General features: G+C 39.1%; 1 protein-coding gene across 1 annotated transcript in view; it reads right to left on the reverse strand.

The window, feature by feature from the left end:
- Positions 1–213: 213 nt before the first annotated feature.
- TMEM47 (transmembrane protein 47) overlaps positions 214–21125 on the reverse strand; it is an 81390-nt gene continuing 60478 nt past the window's right edge. The window contains exon 3 of the mRNA XM_018567123.1: positions 214–1016. Within this exon, the coding sequence (XP_018422625.1) occupies positions 838–1016 (179 nt within the window). The 3' untranslated portion in view covers positions 214–837. The remainder of the gene's footprint in view (positions 1017–21125) is intronic.

Genomic DNA, 21125 nt, shown 5'->3' on the forward strand with positions numbered 1-21125 from the left:
AAATATTATTTGAGAAGTGACAATTTATATTAACATTAATTCTACACAATATACCAAATACATAGCCTTCTTCAAAAAATAGTTACTCGGAAATCTAATGACATACAAGCTCTCTTTTTTTTAGGCTTAGCTATAGCCTGGCTACTCAGTTCAAAATAAACCCATGAACCTATTTTTATTTTATTTTCATGGAAAACAAATGTCCATTTTTAATATTTCAAGCAAAGGTAAATATTTAGCCTCTAGTGATGAGCATATTCCACAGATGTTCAAAATATGTGGCCAAGCTGTGGTTTACTGATAAGTTAGCCTTTCTTGCTGGAAAAAAACGTTGTGTTTAGCTATTTCTGTTAATTATTCTAATGTGAACAACCATGTCCATTGGCTATTATTCTTCTAGGAGTAATTTCACAGCATCTTGTTTCTTCAGGGCCCAGTCCTGTAACATGATGACCCAGCAATCTGGCATGGGGTAAATTTCTTAAGAATTCTTCATCTGTGAAATCCCTGCTGGACGTTGGCATCCATTTCATTACTAATTTCATTATACAGTTTATAATTACACTTTTTGTAGTTTTGTTACTTCTGCTGAAGAAACAAGTTAATATTGTAGCAGATTGCATCAATTATCTATGGAGTTATTGGTACCGTTGACTAATTTTTCTTTTTTCTGCAGTGTTTTTTTTTTCTTAGAATGAACGTAAAGCTGGTTATATTATTGGCAGCCGAAAGTCAAAGGGAAATCAACTGAGCAGATTGTTTGATGCTCCATATGTCTTCTAGAAAAGGGTGATAAAAAAACTGGAGTAAACTATTGTTTTGTTTCCCCTCACATATCTAGTAGTAGTCCTCATAGTTTTTGGGGTTCAGGCAGTAAAGTATGGCACCTCCAAATGAAAATATTGTTGCACCCCACGCTAATCCATATCCCCAGTTGAATTCATGGTATATCTTTAGAGTGACAGTCTCAATGAACTTGATTGGATATAGCACAAGACCACAGACCTGAAGAACAACTGAAAAAAAAGAAACAATAATTAGGCAAACTAAGCAATTACATTTTATATCAGCATATATATATATATATAATATGATTGACTGCAATATCATTTAAAAAATAATAATGTTTTTCTTTCACCCACTAATTTTCTAGTATTTGAAACCCAGCTATACAACCCCCTTTAAGTCATTTATTGCAAAAGTTTTAAAGGTTTAAAATAAAAGACAGAAATGAAATAGTGACGTTTTAAAATCCTTTACCACTCTCTATCCAAAAAATAAAAGTAAGTTAGATCGAAAGCTATAAATAAACATTTTGTAGAACAAATAGTGCATTTATAACAAAAACATTACTTTTTAAGGTAAAGCTTACAAGGTTGATTTACTTAAGGCAAATAGACTGCTCACATTGCAAGGGAGTTTTCCCTTAGGTTAATTAATTGAGTGAAGCTCTACTGACATTCATCATTCAATCATATTTAAGCAAAAATCCTACCCCACATTCACTGAGCTAAAGAAAAAATCCCTTAAAAAGTTAGCCTATTTTCCTTTAGAAAAGCACCCACTATAACTGAAAGCTGACTCAAGTAACAGGTCATATGCCATTATATAGGTTTATAATCTGTAGGGGAACAAGTAAAAACAAAATACACAGCTTCTGGTTTTTATCATTTCCACTTTCAATGATTTCTTAAACTCAGTAAAGCAATATGGATTAAAAAAGTTAAGTACTAGAGAGCCTTGTGTGTTGACATATGATTTTAATTTGATATGGCATTATAAAAGATCATATCCCTGCTTCTCCAATTCAGCTAAAGGAGTTTATTGAAGTAGCAGGTATTAAAATAATCTCCCTGGGCCAGTCTCATCACTGCACTTCTGCCTTGACTGAAGTTCATAGGAATTTGTACGTAGATTTCCCTTAGTGGCCACATCTAAACCAAAACTTTAAAATGTCATAGTATAAGCTAAAAGGGAGTCACATTCGCATGCAAGTTAAAATTGATTCATTCTTATTTTTGCTTACAGTTTAAAGTACATGATTAGGGGAATGGCTTCCCCTGGGATATTTGAAGGTTAATCCCAAAATACTGTAAAGACTGAGACCAATAACATAAACAAATCAATTAAATCTCAACAAGAGAAAGAATTCCTGCTTTAGAACAGCATGTGGATTAAATGTTATTTACAGTCTCTGGGGCTGGAGCAATGTCCAGCTCCTATGGGCTTATAAACATGGGAATCAGAATTATAAGCAAGTCAAATGCTGTATGCTTTAAGAAGCTCCTCAGTTGCTTTGGCTTGCATTTAAGTTGATTTCATTTGCTTTTCAGTCTGCTCATGTAGTTGCTTCATGCTTTTTCTTACTTGTACTAAGCTGCTCATGAATTGTCTTAAACTTACACTAAACTCAGGAGTTAAATCTTAAAATTGCATTCAAGTGCCTTCACTATTAACTATGTAGCTTATTTGTGCATCACTCGGCTGTAGATCCTCAAATCACCTCTGAATTCATGCTGACACTGTCCTACCTTCTGGAGGGTGGCTACTTTTGTTCCCCATAGTCCCTGTGTGTGTTGTAAAGTAGCCACCAATCCAAGCTCTCAATACAAATTAGTAAACCAAATGTCAGATTGTAGTCTATCATGGGAGTGAACTTGGAGCTGTGACTACTTTAAAATAAACATGTGCTGGAAAAACAGTAAAAAAAAAAAAACAACCACTTGTGACATATATAAGGGCATCACAATGTGTCAGTACATTCCAAAAGCTATTGAGTACAGCCTTCAGGAGAAAATGGGAGCACTATCAATCTAATATGCAAAAACAATACTTTCTGTTTCTGAAGAAATAGGCATTCCCCACTGTGCCCCCAGGAGGAGATGCTCCTTGCCTTGTTATCCTACCCAAAACTAGAGCAATTAGTTATTCAAAATAGTTATTCTCCAACTAGATTGTCTTAATATCATTACTTTGATTTTAGTTGTTGTTTTTAAATGTTTGAGCTTTCGTTTCCCCCCCCCTGTTTTGATAAAAGTAAATTTTCGACACTACAATGACATGGGTCATATAATCTTAGCACAACCGTATGCTTTTAGCTAACAGTAATATACTGCAAAGCATTTCTGTAAACCTTCTTTGTAATTCTAAAGGTTTATCTGACTGAATTAAGTGAAATTCTCATGAAAGAAACAGAATAGCTTTATCTTCATCCAGCTGTGTGGAAAATGTTAAAAGTGTAAATAATGGAGTTTTATCTTGACTTGAAACATTCATGGGGCTATGATTTCCCCTCAACGACAAAATGATTTCTTTCAATTTAACAATGACTTTGCATGTGTTTCTCACAAAATCCGTTATAATATATATTTATATATTTTTTTTAAATATGCCCGTATGCCTAGGGATATTTTTGCCACTTCCAGCTCGAAGTGTAATTAAACTAATGAAAGAACAATATCATAGCATGTTACTCTATGTTTGTCAGCTGTATAGCTTGTTTTATAAATCAATCATTCATATGGATGACATTCTACCATGGGAATGTGAACATTGAAAGTACTGACAAAGAACATGCTGGGTGAGCTTCTTACAGTCTTTATTACACAGCAAATGTTTTCTAAGACACACTGCAGCTGGCATGGAGCATCAAGTCTTTCCTGTAGAGCAGATGTTTCCCAGCACAAACTACAAACACTTGATCAAGTTTAGAGTTACCCCAGCTCTCTAAATACCAACAGTTAGTTGAAGTGGACTTAGAATAAAATATATTTTTTCATGCTAAGTGCCTGCATGCTACTTACTGTGTAACTGTAACACATACAGGTATTTGTTTCCGCTACCATAGACTACAGTACTACCATTGACAATGCCTTCACCTTCCTTTTTAACCAATGGTATCTTTGTTCAGGTATTGTCCAGGGTCAGCATCTATATCCTGCTCAGGACATAGTCATGAAAATCCTGGTGCATGTGCAGTACTTGGCTGTGTTCATAAATGTCTGACACTCACAAATGCTGCCTCTCACATTGTGATGTGCTAAGTTCCAATGTTGCAATCTGATCACTGAGGAGACTGAGAAAATGCTTCTTCCTGGATCTCAAAGATTGATCATTATTGATGAAAGGTACAGCTTACTTTAAAAAAATTAAACCGTTAATGTGATATTGTGACATGTCAGAAGTTGAATCATGCAAACATGTAAAGTTAATGAGAGGTTCACTTTAACATAATTCTACAGTGAAGCCCTGCACTTCTTCCCTGTGCCCATTAAAAAGAATTATTAAAGAAGACTACCACTGAAGTGTATATTCAGGAAGAAAAATGTTAATTACCACACATTTGGTTTTCTAAAACAATAAACAAACTCCTATTAAAATGCAAACCCAGTTTATGTGAGTATAACTGATATTTTATGGTAGAGGGAGAGAGAGGGAAGGTATACAATGCAATCAATGTAGTGTATTACCTTCTTGCTATAATGCATACTGAGAATGTGCATGCTGTTTCTCAAAATTTCACTTCATGTGACTTTTAAACATCTCCAGCATGGTATTAGATAAAGGGTAATGCTAGTAATAATTGCACAAAAGATGTCTGGTTTATTATCGAACTAGGCATTTGATACACAATTTAATTTAATGCCTACATTAAAAATAGATATTTGCCATCTGAAAATACAAAGAAAAAAAAGCAAATATCTCTTCACTCTGCTTTCTGTTGTACCTTTTTCACATTTCAGTCCATTGACAAATGTGAACTGGAATGTTAGGCAATCATGTAATGTTACATAATGTAAAATACTATGGCACATTTGTTATTATTTCAGTTAATAATGTTAAACCATGTCTACACCACACTTCAAACTGGAAAGAACAACCTTTTAATATGGGTGTCTTAAGTTAAACCACAGCTTTGCTTGGTCACTTTTTTTTTTATAAATTCTGTTTATTTAAGGAATACCAGAGAGTTGGAATCGTTCAAGATGTCATGTATGCTCGATATTCATCCGTGGTTGTATATTCGAGCCAGTAGTGCCAAGTAGTATTGAATCTAGAGGAAGTATCTTTAATGTGACTGGTAAGGTCTTCCATATATCTGAGGTCATTAATTTTGGTGAACCACAGCTTTACCGAAGGGGGAGCCTACTGCTTACACAACAGAGGTATACATGCTCATGCTGGGTTGATCAGAAGGACCATTATTGACCGCCTATACCCCTTGAGCGTATACTGGTTGTATCTGCATAAGCAGCTACCTTATGTTGGCGGGCGCCAACCTGTTTTGCTTGGTCACTTAATATTAAGCACCACAAGGAGAATATACTTACCCTCGCCCCATTCAGGCCCCCAAGCATTTCAAAAACCTGAAATTTCTTAATAAGGAGGTACATTTAATATGTCCCTCTGCTTTGCATAGTACCCGAGTTACCAAATGCCAAGCTTGAGCACTGTGACATCGTTAAGCAAAAGTTCACGCTCCGGCAGCTCACTCGCTGCAGTTCGCCCATATTCTCATAGGGGCTGAACGGCAGTAAGTGAATAGCCAAAAGGCGCGGCACCTGCCAGAGTCTTCTAGCTCATCCCGACCGATGAATAACAACTGTGCAGAGTTGTCATCATTTGTGTGGGGATCGGTCAGCTTCGGCCGACCTTTCTCCGCGCTTAAGCTGTCACTTCGGCTCAGTCAAGCCAAAGCATATGCCTTCAGCTCGGCTGTACAGCGGCCCTTCGGTTTGACTCAACCGAAGGGCAGAGGCAGACGAAGAGAGCAAAAGGAACAGCTGGAGCCTTTGGCTCTTTAGTGAAAAAACCCCACCATGTTTTACCTACTTCTTCTTCGTCTCCTCCTCCTTTTTACCTGTCTTTTCTGCTTCTTCTTATTACTAGGCACCACTCTGCTTTCTATTCCTATTTCTACTCTTTCTTTCTACATATTTTCTCATTCTCATTCTCAACTAAAATCTTTTTATAGATCTGAAATGTTATTGATAGTTATTCAAACAATAACTTTCCTCATTTTGGTTGGAAACCTAAGGTTTACTTATATGTACTTTGTTGATGAAAATTTGGTCTCTACTGAGTGACAATTCATTGCGCTTCCTTATTGTTTGCAAACTACTTGCTTACATATTCAATGCTTTTTGTTCTTTTTACCTTGTCTGATAAAACATAAAAAAACTCTTAATAAAAACTTATATTCTTAAAAAAAGAAGTGCTACCCACTAAGTCAGTGAGCTCTCTTCGTTTACTGTGCAACAGGAAGATGCAATGGGGCGTGAAAGAAAATCTCCCAAAGTGAGGAGAGGTTGCCCTTAGATAGTTGTTCTCGGGGACAATTCCAAAATGGTAATTTTCTTTCTTTCACTTGCATTCTCTGTAAAAAATGGTCCCCAGTACAAATAGAGGCAAAAATATCCACAACTGGGTCACAGATAGCAATATAAACTTGAAAGAGGGTATGGATCTTCCCCACTTCCTCCAAAAAAAGTTTTGCCTAGAGGTACACTTTAATAAGATGTATGACGAACAGATACCAGGGAACCATTTGTTAAATTGACAAACTGATATGCTGGGCTACTGTGAAGAAATACAAAGAAGTAGTCTATTTCAGGGTGAGTGAAAGCATAAAGTTAAAAATTATGCAAGAAAAGGAAGGCATCTTTGCTTAACTGAGAAGTTCAAGAGGTGATTCGATAACTCTGTGGATCAAATAGAAAACCCTTTAACATGCTTTTTCAGTATAGGGGACATATCCACTTTAAATTTGTGAAAGACTGTGAATTTGTCTTTCCTGTTAATGTTCTAGTCTATGATTTCTTTCACAGCTAAACTTCTATGTGAAATGGTGTTATGGGTCACTGGACACACATTCTCCAAAATTCGAGCTCCTCTGTAAATTGCAGTACGAACATTAGGATGTAAAGAGAAATTTGCCTTAAAAAGGCAGCATTTATGATAGAAACAAAATTAATTGTGAAAAACCTGAGGTGACCTACAGTGACATATGACTATTGCTTGCTTGATGTGACTGCTCATTAAAGTTTTAGTTATCAGATATGCTAGTTAGATCCATTAAGCAAATGAAGATTGGAGGGCTTGATTGCGGAGTAAATAATGAATTATGCTTATAGATCGATCCACTCGCTGTGTGCACCTGCAGAGACACTTATATCAAATGAAATAATCAAAAGCACATAGGAATATGACTACCCTGCTCAATGAATAATTGAAGATACAGTATTTTACCACCCACTGGCTTGCATAAAGGAGAGAATCACAAGTGTAACCTATAAGATGTCACATTGCAAATCACATCGTTCTTGCTGTTCTGTCATAACCGGATTACCTGGACTGCATTTGAGAATAACAGAATTACAATAATCCTTTTGAAATAAAGACTAAAAAAAAAAGATTTTGACTACATGAGAAATGTGGAAACACAAATGTACAGTATTGTATTTGTTCATTTGAATAACGCCGTGTTCTGAACATGACCAAAATCAAGAATGCCAGCTGTGACAGTGTGATTGCTGGTAGCTTCAGCATATTAAAGAATACTGATGTAAATACATTGCCTTCCTATAGATGAGTAGAAAAGCTAAACTACAATATACTATCAGATCATTTCTGTAAGATCTGTATAATCAGTTGCGTAAAGTAGTATTAAACTTTCAAACTCTTTTCCAATAATGAATCCAGATCAAACAAATGTACAATGCTCAGCAAAGTATTTCTTTAGATTTTTACCCAAGCTCTTAGTCATCATGTTCCCAAACAGCTGACTCCAACTCTCTCCGCTCGGCTTCCCTGAACGTCCTGTGCAGTACAAAATCACAAGGGAGAGCACAGTCTTCAGCAGCTGTCCATCTACCAGCTTAGAGAAAGAAGGTAGGAGGGAACAAGGAGGACTGGTGAGCATGAGGTAAGGGAAGTGGCTTGCCATGCTTTGCCTGTGTGTTTGTGAAGACACACAGCTTACTAGCATGCACATGTGTAGCTCCATAGGACCCTGCAAGGGAAAGGAGTCACCCTAAAACAGGATATCAGAACAGGGTTCATGGACAAGCTGATCCTTCAGTAAACTAAAACTTTAAAACATTAGGAAGCGGCATCCATTGTAAATGATATCATCAGCATTTGAAATGGCTTGAAAACCTTTTGACTTTATTATCACTTTAAGTGACTGCTTACATTCATTAATGACTATATTTGAGAAGTATTCCATTTTAAAGCTAACTCCGCTTTGCACATTTAGGGCAAAGCAACAGGTTTTCTTTACTTCTCCACTCTCCAGCGTATACTTAACTTTTCTTTGCCCCCCTGCTCTGTTCAGCTCCAGAAGTCAAGCAAAAAGTAGCTTGCATAGGATTTCACTTCATTCCCAATGGATGAATTAAAAGGAAGGGGGGTGAAAGAAAGTATGTGCTGCTGGCAAAGGCTATGTTTAAGTGAAACTGTTGAGCATCAAAGTATGCACAGCATACTTGTACATTAGCACACACTTACCTTAAAAGTGTTCCTTTCTCCAACGCTGTCAGATTGATCTGTCCCCCATCAGTCCTCAGTTCTGTCCCCCATCACTGCCATCTTAACTGCTGACACCTCCAGGTTCTCAGTGGTTATCTTCAGCCACTGGGTTGCCTCTGATGATGTAACTCTTGCGCATGCGCACAAGAGTTACATCCTCCATGGCACCAAGCTAATTCACTGCATCTTAGAGATAGGCTGAGTGTGTCTCTAAGTGACTGTGCCGTACACAAAAATAAATAAAAAATGCTGGGGGAGAGAGGAAGAAACATTTTGGCAGAAAATACTTTGCATGTCTCTTCTGCCAAACATTCTTACCTCCTAGAAGTTTTCTTTTTTTAATGTTTCCACCTTTACTTCCAATTGAAAACAAAATGTCCAAAGAAGACAGGGTTATTCACAAAAGGGTGAAGAGTTTGGAGACGGCAGGAGAAGTGAAACATCTAGGACAAAATAGCTGATTTGGAAATATTCTCCAATTCAACTCACTTTCCAGTTCTGCTATATTGTCCTAGATTGTTCACTTCTCCTGCCTTCTCCAAACTCTTTGGTGAATAACCCTGCAGTTGAAAGGCCTAATTCACTAGAGATTTATAAATGTCATATCATTTGGCTACTCCACCAGTGATCATTTGGTATGGAACATTGGCTTTCAGAGGATGGTGACAGACAGATAATAGGTCCATATAGTCAAAACTAAATTTTTCTGCAAAAACAAAATGTCCAACTTCCTAACGCAGCCATCCAAATTCAAGCAAAGAACAAGGTATTTGCCCACCAGAAAGCTGATTTGTCTCCAAACATGTTAGTAGGGACATGACCGACAAAGTCAATTTAGGGGTCCCCCTAGCCTCCAAATATTAAAGAACTGGCTGTTTAACACAAGTTGGAATACTAAGCCATAAAACTTTTTTTCAGTTGAATGGTTAAAAAAATACTCATAAAAAATGTTTTTATTCCTTTCACAGTGTAATAACTGACACTGGGTAACCTCATGCAATTTAGTTCTGAGCAACAAAAAAATAAATGACAAAAAAATATGAGGTGGAAAAGTAAGAATTGCAGATACGGGCAAAAAAATAATTAAAGCCAATTTCCAAGCAAACTAAAAGTATCTTTGCAGTGAGGCTACCCCCGACTTATCAGAAACCTGCACTGTTGGTGGTCAGGGCTCTCTTCTTCTCCCCCTCCACTCCGGCTAGTGGACTGTCCCTTAGTGTCCTCACATTGAATGCAGGTCTACTGAACCTGCATTGGATGTGATGACTTCAGCTGTCCTTGGACCACTGGACCAAGGAGGCTGCAGGAACTGTTCTGGCAGCCCATAAGGAGCTGGTGGGAGTGGGGCTCAGGTAAGTAAATATGCTAGACAAAAATGAGTGCTTAACCCTTGCAGTGTGGGGGTAGCCCAGTGCACAGGTACTTTTTTTGTTTGACTGAAAATGGACTTGAAGGACAATAGGAGACCACAGATAAAATAAAAAATGTGCTAAACTAAATGTATTCATCCTTGAAAAGAACTGTGCAGATTTCCTTGAAAAGAAATAAGGAAATATTATTACCTCTACTAAAAATGAAACTGGCCAAAACAGAAAAATTCAGTAGATCACCACACAACACAATACGTTAATCTGTAGTAAAGGCATACACAGAAACCATGCAGCCACTCCTTATCATTTTTAAAGTGTAAATACAATGACTGCAGATTAAGAAGCCACTGTCCATTTCCCCAGCTATAAAGTGGTAGGGTATAGATTGCAACAGAATATGTACTGGAAGTGCAGTTACATTACAAGTCCTCTAGCTAATAATGGGTATTTTGTCTTCTTGTAAATACAGGGTAGACAGGAACCCTTTTTAGACTGCGCAGCCACTGGGCACTTGTGATAAATTAAGGAAGATTTTAGCTGTTGTTATGCTTCTATGGATAATAATTCTAGGCTGGGAGGGGTTAAAGTATAACCTAGATTCTACATCTACCAGATCAACTAATAACTGAGAAATAAGGTTACAGTAAGCAAAACTGGGCAGCTGAAAAAAAAACAAAAAAAAAACATTACTTTGCCAAATCTTGATTTTTGCTTTGCTAAGCATATGGTAGGGTCATATTTTGACATACACAACATGAATACATTGAGCCATATCTGATGTGCATGTAACAGGCTGTGTGTGGTAGTGAATTGGGGCGATATGTTCTCACAGGTTTCTTAAGGGCCTGTGTCAATGGCATTTTGTTCGCTCCAAATGATTTTTGCAATTATTATAGTCTATGGGAATGCAAAACCTGCCTGAATAAGATCAATTGCAGGTCAAAAGTAGGGCAACTGCACGGCCCATACATTTTTCAAAGGCTGATGTCACAAAACACACACCATTTTATCCTTTCCAAAAATATGACTGATTTTCGAGCACTCCAAAAGCCTACACAGTCTCAGCTTAAATGCAAAAGGGTACCTTTGGGATGAGATGACATGGATTGCTTAAAGCAGGGCTCAAAATTTCAAGTCCTGATCTACTAGCCAGGCCTTAAGAGCTACTGGTCACCAGTTGCCCCTTCTAACCCCTACCCTGCCCAGGCCTTAACTCCGCCCCTAAACATACCCTCCTAAATTATTTTATGAAATGACACTGTTAAAAGCTTTATGCAGAATGAACTTACAAAAATAAATATTAACAACAACAACTTTAACAATATTAACATAAAGCAATGTAAACATTGCTGTCCCCCACATATAAAATAATACACTCCCCCCTGTTCTCTGCCCCCCCCACATATAAAACAATACACTCTTCCCCCCTGTTCCCTGCGCCATATATAAAGTACACTCCACCCACAGCTCCCTCCCCCCCCAACATATAAAATAATACCCTCCCCCCTGTTCTCTGCCCCCCCCACATATAAAACAATACACTCTTCCCCCCTGTTCCCTGCGCCATATATAAAGTACACTCCACCCACAGCTCCCTCCCCCCCCAACATATAAAATAATACCCTCCCCCCTGTTCTCTGCCCCCCCCACATATAAAACAATACACTCTTCCCCCCTGTTCCCTGCGCCATATATAAAGTACACTCCACCCACAGCTCCCTCCCCCCCCAACATATAAAATAATACCCTCCCCCCTGTTCTCTGCCCCCCCCACATATAAAATAATACACTCTTTCCCTTTGTTCCCTATCCCTCCGCGCATAAAAAATAATCCCCCTGTTCCCTGCCCCTCTGCATATAAAATAGTACACTCCCCCCCTGTTCCCTGCCCCTCACATATAAAGTACGTTCTCCCCACTGTTCCCTGCCTCCCACATATAAAATAATATACACCCCTCCTGTTCTCTGCCCACCCCCAACACATAAAATAATACACTCTCCCCCCCCTGTTCCCATCCCCCCAGATATCAAATAATAATCCCCCTGTTCCCCGCCCCCCTGTTCCTTGTTCCCTGTGACCGCGTGCCTGACTGAATTTCCACTCGCCCTCACTTTTTTCTATGTGCCAAAAGTGAGCAGGTGAGTGGAAATGTTGAGTCCTGGTTTAAAGTATAAATAAATCACTGACAAACCTGTAGGAACTATATGATGCTGTTGAATGAACATGGACCAAAATCCCTAAGGAACATTTCCAGTACCTTGTTAAATCCATGTACAACTGAATTCAGGCTATTCTCAAGGTAAGAGAAGCCTACCTGGAACTAGATAGATTTATCTAAAATAGTATAATGTGGCATTGAAAATAACGGTGTTCTGACTTTTATGGGATTGATCAAATAAATTATTTATTTAATGGTAAATAATGTGACATATACAGTATAAGGTGCATTATTAGGCTATTACTTATGAATGTTTTTTCATCTTTGAAAAGTATGAAATTATAATGAAATTATAATTATATGACATTCTTTTAAAGTTTGCTTCTTTTTGGCAGAAACCAGCCTACACCATCCACTTTTAAGGACATATTCTCAGCTAAAATAAAGCTTAATTAGCCTTGTGTAGTGCTTGTATAGATGAGGTTGCAAAGTAATATCATTTCTGGTTGGCTGTCTGCTTGGCTTCCTCCTAATCAAAATATAAAAATGATACAATACTGCATCATGTAGTGATGTCTTTTGTGTTACAAATAAAAATCTATAGATGGAGCTCAGCTGCACATAATTAGCATTAGTCTGGTTTCAACTGTATGTGAAAATGAAAGCATAAAAACGTATACAATAATATACATACAGTGGGCCATATAATATTACTCACTTTGTGTTTAACTGATGACCATTGAAAACTCTGAGGGGAAGTGGTCAAAATTAGTGGAGAAAGATTCTGGAGCAGATACCCATAGTAACCAGCTTCCCTATTTAGTTTGTTCAGTTAAGCTTTGAAAATGAAAGCCAGATGATTGGTTGCTATTGGCAACTGCTCCAGATGGTGCCTGCACCTGTTTTGATAAATTGCCCTTTTGTGTACAAAGCATTTTGTTCTATAAATCCAGTGTCTGAGAAGCAATGTAGTAACAGAACTGTGCACTCATAATGGGTGAAGCTGCTTGGGTTCAATTTCAGGCTGTTTTTTGGTGAACGCACTGAAAAGTTCACGAGTTGCAAACTTTAATTTGAATCCCATTGAAGTCAATGGACAATTAAATAAATGTCAAGACAAATCTTGAAAATAATTTATCTCCAGCCGCTATGTTATGTTTGTAAACAAAGCGGCTGGGGATTCCCTTCATCTATAGCAGACCCTTATCCTAGATGAGGGTCTGGTATAGATGTTAAAAGGAGAGTGGCCTCTTTGCTATCCTATTTGAAAACCTGTTATATTATTGTCTGGAGAGGCAGTGAGTGCCACAAGCATTGCTTAAGCTCAGAATTGTCACAGTTATTAATGTGAACAGTGGGTATTTGTGCTAAAACATCTGGTGGCAGCTACTGTTTGGGTTTTTAAAGGGTTAACTGTGGTGTTAGGCAACCCCAGTGATGATCACTCTTTGTCTGATGGTCTTACAATGTTGTCCCAAAATTTCTGTGCAGGGTGTGGCTGAAAGTGCCATAAGCACAGGACTAATGTCCAGTAATGAACTCCCCCCCAAAAAAAGATTTTATGGTATGTACAAAAATCTTATTTTCTTTCTCATTCATAAGGGAGACAGAATTCTGAGGGGTGGCAACAGTAACAAAACACTAATAAGCCTACATAACAAAACAACAAAAATTAGGGGCAGCCTCCAGCTCAAAGAGCTGCCTGAAGAACCCTTTGCCTGAAGCTGGCACCAGATGAGGCCAGGACATCCACCTGGTAAAACTTAGAGAATGTGTGAGCAGAAGACCAGGTTTCAACCTTGCAAACCTAGGAAACCGTTTCCTGATGTCAAAACACCCTAGAAGCACTTACAGACCTAGAGGAGTGCACTTTGACAGGAAAATGTGGAACCTTGTCCTTAAGACCGTAAGATTGGACAAAGGTTTATGGAGCAAGAAGCTGGTTCCCATTTACGATGGTTATAAGGAATGACAAAAAAGAAAGTCAGTCTTTGTAAAGAAAGCAGTGGTTGAGAGGTAAAGCCACATAGCACAGACCACATCCATGAAGAAAAGGAAATGTTCCTATTGAAGTACCGCAGCCAGACAGAGAGTTGAGGTGAAAGGCTAAATAAAAGGAAGCTCTAGGTCTTAATAGCCCCTTGTGCTGGTATAGGACCAAACAGGGTTCCTTACAGGACAAGGCTGCATGTTCAGACATTTGTCTTGCAGAGATGATGGCAACAAGGAACGAAACCCTGTAAGAGTAAAAAGGGAATATTCCTAACGGGTTGAAAAGGTGGTTTTCTGAAGTGCCAACAGAACCAAATTTAAACCCCAATCCCGTCAGAAGAGGTTGTGCAGGAGAGACAACCTGTACAAACATCTTGGCCAATAAATAGGAGTCCATCAGTCTTTGGAATAAGATCATAACAGCTGAGATTTGTCCGGTGATGGTACTCAAGGCCAAATGTTTACCCGGACCTGATTATAGAAAGGTTTGGATTCTTACCACAGAGTATTTCCCAGGGTTCGATTTTCTTTTTACGCACCAAGCAATGTAAGCATTCCATGTGTGACGGTAGATCTTATGGAAGGTAGACTACCTAGCTTTTAGCAGCATGAGAATAAAAGACTCGGAAAGATGGGAGATCTATTGTCAGCGTAAGTCCCGCTCTGCGCATCCTTCTCACGCAAAAACGCGCCAATGGGCGCATCGGAAGTGACGTGCATATGGAGCGGAAATGTGCGCCAAACGGCGCATAGGAAGTGACATGATAGATTAACTTCCCTATTTAAACCCAGCTCAAACGCCCACTAGTTGCTGGTTTGTCTTTCCAGTTTGTGTGTGCTCCGTGTATCCTGTTTTGCCTGATCCTGTATTCTCCTGTTCTCCCTGGATTTTGACTCGTACCTGTTTTGCCGACTATCCTAGCTTGCTGCCTGCCTTATTGACCTCGGACTGTTTTCTGGATATTCTTCTGCCTGCTCCCTATTGTACCGCATCGGATCTCCTGGCTATTGACCCCGGCTTGTTTTGACATCGATTACTGGATCTACCAAAAGCCCTCGTGCCACTCATCGTCTGCCTGGCCTTTGTCCCCAATCTCAAAGGCCACAAGACACGAGGTGCAAGTGGAGCCTCCTCATACCTTCGGTCTCAAAACCAGGTACCTAATATCTATTCAATCTGAAAAAGCCCATGGAATGTCTGCCAGAAGTTTGATCATGTCAGAGCAGCACATCTACCTGGGCAAGTACAGAGCTATGAGGATCACCGGAAGGGAGGTTTAGAGGAGGAAAGTGTAGATCAGGCTGTATTGATCCCACAGATTCACCAGAGCATCCATGAATTCTGCCAGTGGCTCTTTGCATCTAGAGACAAACCTGTGCAATTTAGTTGTTGATCCTGGAGGCCAGGAAGTCCACATCAGACTCCTCCCACCCATGCCACAGGTCCTGAAACACTTATGGCTGTAGAGACCATTCCCCTGGGTCCAGGCTAATGTAGTCTTCCTGCCCATTGCCCACGCCTTAAATGTGAATGGCGGACAATACTGGAATGTGGAGTTATTACCAGGCTAAAACCCTTTCTACCTCTATCTTGCCTTGGCAAGACTTTTGGTTTCTCCCTGGTGGTTGATGTATACTAGTGCTCTGTTGTTGTCTGATTGCATCCTGAATGGACGACCCTCCAGGTGGGACGTCCAGCATTGCAGGGACAACCAAATTGCTCCAGATGTCAATAAAGAGATGAGATTTCCCTGTAGATCAAGTTCCCTGGACTCTCAGCCTTTCAGCCTGGCATCCATAGAATTTGGGAGGAAGAGATGGGGGCTTTGTGAATGAGTAGAAGTGAGAGGTAAGGAGAAAAAGGGTGAAGGGTTAATGTGCTGCCTAGCCCCCAAATCCTCCATAAGGTTCCTGTATTCAGAACATTGTGCACATTAGTTCTAAGACACTTCTAATGAGATCTAGGTAAAATAGCCCTTTTTTTGCCACGGCTTCAACACTTTGAGTGTCTGTTGGTGTAATGGTGTTCATGTTGCTAACACAATGGCAATGTATTAGCAATAACAAACTGTGCCAGGTCACATAAAGCTCATGCGTAAGATCTGTCACAGATGTCATTGGTGGGATGGCACAAAGAACATGGAAGAAGCTGGCCACCAATTATGTATTTTTGTAAAATGGTGGGGTGGGGGGGAGGAGGACTGACCTGGGGAATTGGTGACAACTTGACTACAAAGGTGTAAATGTACGTGGGTTTATTTTCTTTCATTTGTACATTTTATTAGTTGTTGGCTGTTTATTGAGGGGGGAGGGTGAAGGTCTGTTTTAACCACTGTATGTTATAATGTTTGTGTTTGAACTGTGAAAAAAATAAATGTTACTAACTAATCAAAAATGAATTGTGCTAAAGCTTTTCCATTAAATCGAAATAGGTGAGTATCTAATTCTTAGGGAGAACTAAGAAATTACTGGCAGGATTAGATCTTTCAGACAGTCTCAGAATCCATTTAAAACCAAACAGAAAGTAAGAGGCCATCTGAGGGCATACAGAATTCTGGAACAGCCTTACTTTACATTATATATATATATGATCATCTCTGCCAAATATGGAAAAAAATGGTATGTGCTTGCCACTTAAGAAATAAGTATTACTCAACCCTTCAGTATGTAATAGTTTATTGCACAGTTCATTGTCTGTTGTCCAGGCAACACAGTCCAGGTAAGTGCCATTAATAAATGGAATGTCCAGATACCGACTATGCAAGAGACGTTCTTTGTGAGTTAGCAAAGAGCTATTTTTAGCTGCAGTTCTTCTAGGCATTGTTGCTTCAAGGGCTCCCACTTACAAATTCATTTTTCTGTCTCAAGTGGTTAAAAGAGGAACAACAAAAGCAGCAAATATATGTGAATATAAAATGAGAAATGCTGTCAGCTATAGCAAAGTCATTTTCAAGAGACATGTACAGTATATGCATCTTCACAAAATGTAGATGGTGAGTGGCAGGATTTCTTTTTTTATCAGACTGGGATATATGAGGTTGTTTCTACCGAAAATGTTTATTACATTGCATATTCTTGCCCCTAGTTCAGCAATGAAAAATATAGTTCATAGAATAAACAATTCCTATATTTTTCTTTCCGAAATCAGTTGAATTGAGAGTGTCATTTTCAATATAAAATCAAATTTTTAAGCACTTGTAGGGCTCGTGCAGACAGGCTCTGTTTGTTAAACACTGTGCTTTGCATTTGAATGTTTCACTACCTAACTGCACTACCTAACTGCATTTGAATGCAAAATTCAATAAGATCTGTGTTTGACCTGCTTTGCCTGCAGTGGGCATGATTCTCAATAGGACCTAATGAATCCGAATGAGAGTGGTCACAGAATGGTCATCTATACTACACAATTAAAGGAAATGATGATATGCAGATTTGTCATTAAAGTGCACGTTAAACACACTTTTAAAATGTACTTGTACAAAGCCCTCTCTATACAAACCATAATGCAGTTTTAAGTGTTTTTGTATAGAGCTGGCTTCACAGTGCCAAAAACAACTAAACTACCAATCTACTTAGATCAGCGGTTCTCAACCTGTGGGTCGGGACCCCTTCGGGGGTCGAATGACAATTTGCCAGGGGTCGCCCGGGAGAGAAACACTTTCTCCCGGAAAGTTTAATCTGCTCGATCGAGCAGAGTAAACCTTTCGCTGCGATCATTTTTTAAAATTATTTCTGACATCGGAGCCCCGGCCGCCTTAAGTCAGAAAAAAATAAAAATAAATCAGTATTGGAATGCATAGCTACATTCCTATTGGCTATTTCACTTTGCAATAGCAAACTAGCTATTTCACCCGCCCACTGCTGCTGTCAATCAGCAGCAGGGGGCCTGCAGTTCTCCATCAGGTCCCCATCTAGTGTTTATCATCATTATTATTAATAATAAAAGCTGACACCCTCGGCTTGTGTTATATGGTTTGCCATTTTAGCTGTTACAACAGTGGTTCTCAATCTGTGGGTCGCTGTGTGATTTATGCTGTGCTAGGTGAGAGTCCTCCTCAGCCCTCTCCTAGCGCAGCAGTGTCAGTTCTCCCGCCAGATGTCGCTGCAGCAGCCGTGTCAACCCTAAATTTTACTGTTGGGGGTCACCACAACTTGGCAAATGTTACCAAGGGGTCCCGACCCTAGAAAGGTTGAGAACCACTGACTTAGATGCAGCTGTGAGACCATTACAATTTCGCTTCCAAAGTATACATAACACACAGTGGGGGAATTACCGCCATAGCAGCCTACAAAGCTGCTAGGGGCCAGAGCAGATGGTGGGCCTGGTCAGGACCATGGCAGGTGAGCTGATCCTTGGGGTCCTTCTGCTGCTTGTCACTCCATTACTCACAGGCAGTGCAGCAGCCATTGGTTGTTCCCTCCACTCACCATCAGCTGAAAATTTTTTTTTTTCTGAATAGGGAGTTCCAAAGGGGTCATACACTGGTTAAATATGAACCCAGTTAGCAGGACTATGCCATAATGTGACCAGGGTATGGCCAGCTTTTCACAACTACCAATGAAGCTGAAGAAAGGAGGATTATAATTACACAGTGTAATTATAACCCTCCTTTCCCCAGCCTTATTGATGGCAATGCTAAAATAAAAAAGAAAGGTTATAAAATAACCCCCTTTTAAAATGCTGGCTCCTCACTGCTCTTATACTTGCAGCATACAGTTTCTAGTAAAACCTCAATGGAAATACCTTTTTTAATCTGTTTGTAAGCAGTCACATGAAGTAATGTCCCAATGCTTTTCAATGGGAAAATTCTTTTTTTTTATTTTTTATTCTGACATCGCTCGTGGAGCAGGAGATTCCCGGGTCGACTCAGCCGAGCCAATGCATATGTGTTCGGCTCGGCTGAGCCGCTCGGCCACGATCGGGAGCTGTACGGGCTAGGGAGGAACTTCAGCTACTGTAGGTGCTTTATAGTCAAGTACACTAGAATCACAGAATGCCTGTCTGGCTTAAAGGTCCTCATGCCTGTGGAGAATGTAAGTTGGATGCTGACAATTGGAGTATGCATGTGTACTGGGCGTATTACGCCCATACCCCTCTTTCCTTTTGAGCCCACCCTGCCTCTAGGATTTCTCACATGTGCTTGGTGGTCAGGGGGATGTTACAAATGTTTGTTAGGTAGAGCTAAGTGTCTATGCACAAGCTGTATCACTTGTCGTATTACCAGCATCACATCCTAGGCAAGTAGGGATAGCAAGTGCCTGGTTTCCAACTGTCTATTTTAATTGGCTGTCACTATTTTGTTTAGAAGGGAACAGGGTCCTTATGTCCCAACAAAGAACCTGTCAGATTTTCCATTCAGATATTACTGTGCAGTGCTTAAGAAGTAAAATCCTCCATACTAAAGATTTACTCCTCAGAGTCAAAGCCAATATATGAGCAGGATCTTTTATAACCATCTCCAGTCCCTGGGCTGCCACAATTAATGCTGACTGTGTCCTGTGGAGTTGCAGGCATATCCGATAGCAGAAAGCAAAGATTAAGCATTTACAACACTTAATCAGACTGTGCAATAACTTGGGGGAGAGACTGAAAATGGAATTATAGCATAAATATTTGCTCTGTGGAAATACTGTAGGTTTACTATGGATCTGTTGTATATCAAGATGAGCAGCGCTATGAGTTCAATTATCTATATCTCAAATAGATGGCAGTAATTAAACCATAAATAATACTTTTTATCACTTTGTCTAAATATGGTGACAAGAAAATAAAACTACATAACAATGTATTTTGTGTCAAAAAATGTGACAAGCCTTTTAGTGTATCGTATCAAGACACCGGTATGAATGTAGAGATGTTATATCCCCACTCAAATAATTGTGATTTTGGAATACAAGCTGCTGTGTTATAGACCACTGGGTCTGAAGATGTTTTAACTAAGTGTACAGCGCTAGTAAAGGAAACAAAATGTCTGTGTATAAATCCAAAGTGTTTTTGAGTTGTGAAAAAATGAAACAACACGTGAATGCAAAGTACCGTCAAATACTATAGAAATAAGACTCTGTACTTGTGAGATACCATATATAGGATATAAATCGTGACTTTTTAAACAAGTATTTAAACAAGTGTTCACATAAATGTTATGTCACACGATGATACCAATGCACAATAAGGTGTAAGTAAGATTTGTAAGAGTGACGGATTTTTTAGATTAATTTATTTTATTGCAACAACAAAGACACACAGGATTGATACTTGTTTAAATAAGTCACGATTTTTATCCTATATATGGTATTTCACAAGTACAGAGTCTTATTTCTATAGTATTTGACGGAACTTTGCATTCACGTGTTGTTTCATTTTTTCACAACTCAAAAACACTTTGGATTTATACACAGACATTTTGTTTCCTTTACTAGCGCTGTACACTTAGTTAAAACATTACTATGGATCTGTGCTTGGTGGGTTAAAATTAGGAACTTGTGGTTAATATTAAGAATGTATTGTACACTGTAACCCTAATTTATGGTTTATATTTAGCTTTCTAGCAATATGACTATTGTTCTCTTTCTGTCTTTGGCACACTCCTGAGACTATTTTGATAGTTGTAAACACACCTAGATTTTTTAGGTTTTTACTAATAAATGTTCCCAATTGTCAGAACTAACCAACTATAATCATAAAACCCTCAGTTTCTGCATGTTCATTAGAAGTCCACCATTTAGTATGCATTGTAAACTGCTTCGCTCCCACCCTGATTAAATGTTAGTTACATTTATGTTAAAGTAATATTAAACTCTGAAACTTTTCTTCAATAATGAATACAAACTAATCAAATATACACTGCCCAGGAAAGTATTGCACATTTTTGCACAATCACTTACAGTCATCCTATTTCGAAACAGCTGGCTCCAACTCTCTCAGCTTGTCTTCCTTGGATTTCCTGTCCAGTACAAGATCACAAGGGACATCACAATCCCCACCAGCTGTCCATCTACTAGCTTGGAGATTGGAGGAGGAAGGTAGGAAAAAGGAGGAGCGGGGGGGGGGGGGTTGTGTGTCCTTGTGGCTGGG

The sequence above is a fragment of the Nanorana parkeri genome, unplaced genomic scaffold, assembly GCF_000935625.1.
Source record: "Nanorana parkeri isolate BGI_ZX_2015 unplaced genomic scaffold, ASM93562v1 scaffold1010, whole genome shotgun sequence".
Classification (NCBI taxonomy): Eukaryota; Metazoa; Chordata; class Amphibia; order Anura; family Dicroglossidae; genus Nanorana; species Nanorana parkeri.